The following is a 3,722-nucleotide window of genomic DNA, read 5'->3' as shown; positions in this document are numbered from 1 at the left end:
TTTACTCTGAACCAGCTACGTAATTTGTGGGGTGAGTCCAGAGTGAGAATGCAGTACCTCCAAGTGTTATGAAACGTTTCAAGACAGCAAGCCCTACGTAGATGACATGCCCAAGAATCTGGCCCCAAATCCAGGTCAGGGTTAGGGTCACAGGTGCCATCCCAAACGCCTACATCCTGCGTTCAAGCAACTCGGGAAAAAAACAGAAAAGTAGAAATCTAAATAAGCAGTGTTCCCAGTAGGAAGAGATGAGCGTGTTCAGGACGACTCCACCCGTCGCAGAAGTACAGACGTGTTCTCAGTCGGGCAAGGCAGGGACGCTTCCGTGCGAGAGGAGCACCTGAGTTAGAGTCTGAAGAGTCAGTAGCAATGGACACGCGGCCGCGCAGAAGAGATACTGCTGGACAATGGGAAGCAGTAAGAGAGGTTTCCAAGGGGTCAAGATTTCTGCGGCAACAAGCTGTTTCATCAAAATTATGCTTTGCTCATAGGTGCAAACCGTGTTTAAGAAGCAGAAAAGGACATCATGCGCTGGGTAAAACTAACATCCCCAGAGTTGGTTTAGGCTTGTTTTCCATTTCTTTAAAAATCTATTTTTGATCCAGGACTCCTGCGGCATGTAGACCTGGTGTCTGAGAGTCCTGGGTCCCTGGCCATCGGCCCCGGTGGGCGACTCAGGACTGGGGGCAGCGGGTGCCAGGGCCTTCCAGTTGGAGCTGTGGGAGAAGAAGAGGATTTTCATCCCAAGGAAGGAAATCGGAGAGAGAGCGGGGAGAGTAGAAGAAAGAAGAATGAGCTGGTAAGTTGAAGAAACAGATGTAGAGGAGGCTCACCTGTGCCTTCTCAAGCAGAAGTGCCCTACAAGCAGCACCAGCAGGCTGACTGTGGCCATGAGACAGAGCAGGGTCAGCAGGGCTGAGTTCCCACCACCTGGGGCGTGAAGCAAGGGTGTCAGTCTACGCGGCTCTCCGTGGGCCACCACCATCAATGCTTCCCTCCTTCCTAGAATTTTCTTCTGCATCTGAAGACTTCATCTCAATTCCTCCTGAGTTGGTGTCCCCAATCCACACCCCATCTATTTCCCAAGTAACCAGGACTTTCTTCCTTTTCTCTTCAGTACTCCAATCTCATTCCTCCATTTCTTGAAATTTGATGGCGCTCACTCTCTGCCCTTCTTTCTTCAGGTGGTCCCACCTCTGTCCTCTTGTGCAGTGTGTTCCCATCTACCTCCATACACCTCCCTCAGCAGCCCAGGACCGTTGCTTCCCAGCCAGGCCCCAGCTCTTTCTCACCCCAGTGAAGGACGATGTCCTGGCCTCCCAGACTGCTGTGTCTCACTCGGCAGGACAGACCGGCCGCCTCCCGGGCCGCCACGTCCAGGGTCACTCGGAGATACCACGTCCCATCAGCATGGGGCAGGACGTCGCCTCGCTGGGTGCCCCGTTGCTCCTGCTCACCCCGCATCCACATCACCCACACGGGCTTCGGGTGGAAGCCGGAGACATGGCACACCAGCAGCAGACGGCCGGGACTGGGATGGGGGCCAGCGGACAGCCAGGCCTCGGGCTTCACTGGAGAGAAGACGAGGAGACGAGGCACTTAGGGGCACCTGGGCCGAGCTCAGTGACTCGGTGGTCTTAGCAGCTGGAGTAATCTCTTCCTTCCCTCATTTAAGGAACAATCCCAAACTCAAACCCCACCCTCGAGCCTCTCAGTATATGTTACAGAGGGATGGTAAAGGGCAGAATATGAAGCTCAAAGTGTCGGGAAACTCACCTTGTCGTTCCAGTTCTGACTTCCCGGCTTTAAGGATTCCTGCCAGGAACCGAGGGCAGGTGTTGCTGAGAAGTCTCTGCACAATTTCCTTAATGTCTAAGTAGCTGTTGAGCACCTCGCAGGCCTTCTGAGCCGGACTCCCGGCTCCTGGAGACGGCTTCCAGGAGTTTCCTTGGAAACTCAGGAAATCGGAACCTTGATACGCCCCATTCAAGAAGCTTCCAGAGGACTTGCCGGCATGTTCTGTACAGCCAGCTGACACCTGGAGCTCGAAAGGGTCTGGGGGTGGACAGAGCCATGTGGAAACAATTACAGGGAAGGGAAGTAAGCCGTCTAGGAACTTTTCTCTGCAATCACACAGCATGCTGGAGTCGGGTGCAGGAGGGGAGGGAATTTGTGGGAAGAAAATGTGAAGATACGAAGGTATTTAGGAATAATTGATGCAGACGGGCTAGATGGGAAGGTGTTGGGGCATTGAAGGCCTGACTGGAAGGGCTCCCTTGGCAATGGTTAGGTACAGGCTGGGCCTGATTGACTCTCAGGCCAGGGACAAGGGAGGGCAGAACTGGCTGGAAAGGCCATGTCTGGGGTCAGGGTTGGTGGGCGGATGATCACAGGGAGACACGATTGCAAGGAGCCAGAACACGGAGGGGTATACGATGTGAAGGGCTGTGTCCTTGCAAGCCCATCTGTGTCTCTGGCGGGTGGGCAGGTGGACTGGGGACGGTGGTGACTGGTGAGGCAGAAAAGACAGCAAGAGCCCAGCAGGGACAGGGAACAGGTCGGCAAGACTGGGTGAGGTCAGAGCCCCTTTGAAAGCGGGCTGGAGCCTTCAGGCAGGTATGGGCTTGGGAAAAGGAACTCACATTCGAACTGAAACTCGTGGGCAAAAGCCTGCACCTCGATGGTGAAGCCGTGGAAGTAGAGCATGAAGAGGTTTTGCAGGTTCTTCAGCTCCTGGGTGCTGAAGTTTCCCTGGGACCAGGGCCACAGGAAGACGATGGTGCCCAGGACACTGTCCCAGCCATGCGTCTGCAGCTCGCCCAGCCAGCCTGAGCCATGCGAGGACGCCCAGCTGCTGTTGGCAAAGGAGGAGGACTGGAGCACGCGGAAGGAGAGGGGCTCTTCTGTGGCTGGGTGAGGGGGTCCTGGGACCTGGGATGCTGAGAAGCCAGGCCATGCAGACAGAGTATGCGAGGATGGGTGAGGGAGAGTCCACATGGGAGTGAAACGATGGAGACAGTTACACAGACTGCACACATTCCCGTAGCCCACCCTGCTCCCCAGGTCTGCTCCCTCTCCCCAAACCCAGAAACAGAAAGTGAGCTGGTGCAGGATGCTTTGCCTGGAGGCAGTCTGGCATGCAGACTCCGAGGGCATCCAGTGGGAGCCATCCTCCCTCCCGCAGGTCCTCCCAGATGCCCCCCTGCGCGCCCAGCCTCAGGAGCCTTTCCAGGGCCCTTCCTACCCTCTGCACTCGCCCCGAGCTGGAGCAGTCCCTCAGAGAACAGGAGCAGCAGGAGCAGCATTGCGGCTCGGTCAGGTGAAGGATGCCTCTACAGGCCTCAAATACCACTGCCCTCCGAACCCTACTGCTCTGTCTGACTTCCCCTGCCACAGAGAGGCACACCTCCCCCTCTGCCTACTTCCCTGTCAGGGAAACCCTCCTGCCTCCTCAGCACAGCCTCACGTGGCTCTCATTTCCCTTCCCTCTCTGCCCCTCTCTGGCTTCCAGGTTTTCTCCCTGCTTCCCCTGACTGTCTCTGTGCACACGCACTGTCAGAGGGGTCCTGGCTCAGGACAGAGTCTGCAGCCTGGGCCGGCTGGAAAACATAGGTTCTTCTGGCCTCGGAGGAATCGGGTCCACACGTGGGTTCTTGGTGTCCTGAGGGGGTGGAAGTGGCCCACAGTGCTCGTGGCCTTTCTAGCAGCCCCTCGTCCAGCTG

At 56.6% G+C, this 3,722-nt stretch overlaps 1 protein-coding gene across 1 annotated transcript; it reads right to left on the bottom strand.

Moving 5' to 3' along the window:
- Positions 1-541: 541 nt before the first annotated feature.
- On the bottom strand, positions 542-3,305 carry LOC111138829 (CD1e molecule). Its single transcript, XM_022490730.1, has 6 exons — positions 3,245-3,305; positions 2,643-2,939; positions 1,777-2,055; positions 1,293-1,571; positions 834-930; positions 542-716 (listed from the first exon to the last, which is right to left on the bottom strand). The coding sequence occupies exons 1-6, from the start codon at positions 3,303-3,305 to the stop codon at positions 542-544; spliced, it is 1,188 nt and encodes a 395-aa protein (XP_022346438.1).
- Between the last annotated feature and the right edge of the window lie 417 nt (positions 3,306-3,722).

This window comes from Enhydra lutris, unplaced genomic scaffold (genome assembly GCF_002288905.1).
Source record: "Enhydra lutris kenyoni isolate GAN:26980312 unplaced genomic scaffold, ASM228890v2 scaffoldscaffold94, whole genome shotgun sequence".
Lineage (NCBI taxonomy): Eukaryota > Metazoa > Chordata > Mammalia > Carnivora > Mustelidae > Enhydra > Enhydra lutris.
Note: the sequence above shows the minus strand (reverse complement) of the source record. Positions and strands in the feature narration are given on the sequence as shown.

Excerpts from the sequence above, each read along its gene's own strand:
- LOC111138829 (XM_022490730.1), bottom strand. The coding sequence starts at position 3,305 with ATGCTGCTCCTGCTGCTCCTGTTCTCTGAGGGACTGCTCCAGCTCGGG. Across the intron at positions 2,940-3,244 it reads GCTCGGGGCGAGTGCAGAGG|CATCCCAGGTCCCAGGACCC; the intron begins GTAGGAAGGGCC and ends CTGGCTTCTCAG. Across the intron at positions 1,572-1,776 it reads GTCAGAACTGGAACGACAAG|TGAAGCCCGAGGCCTGGCTG; the intron begins GTGAGTTTCCCG and ends TCTTCTCTCCAG.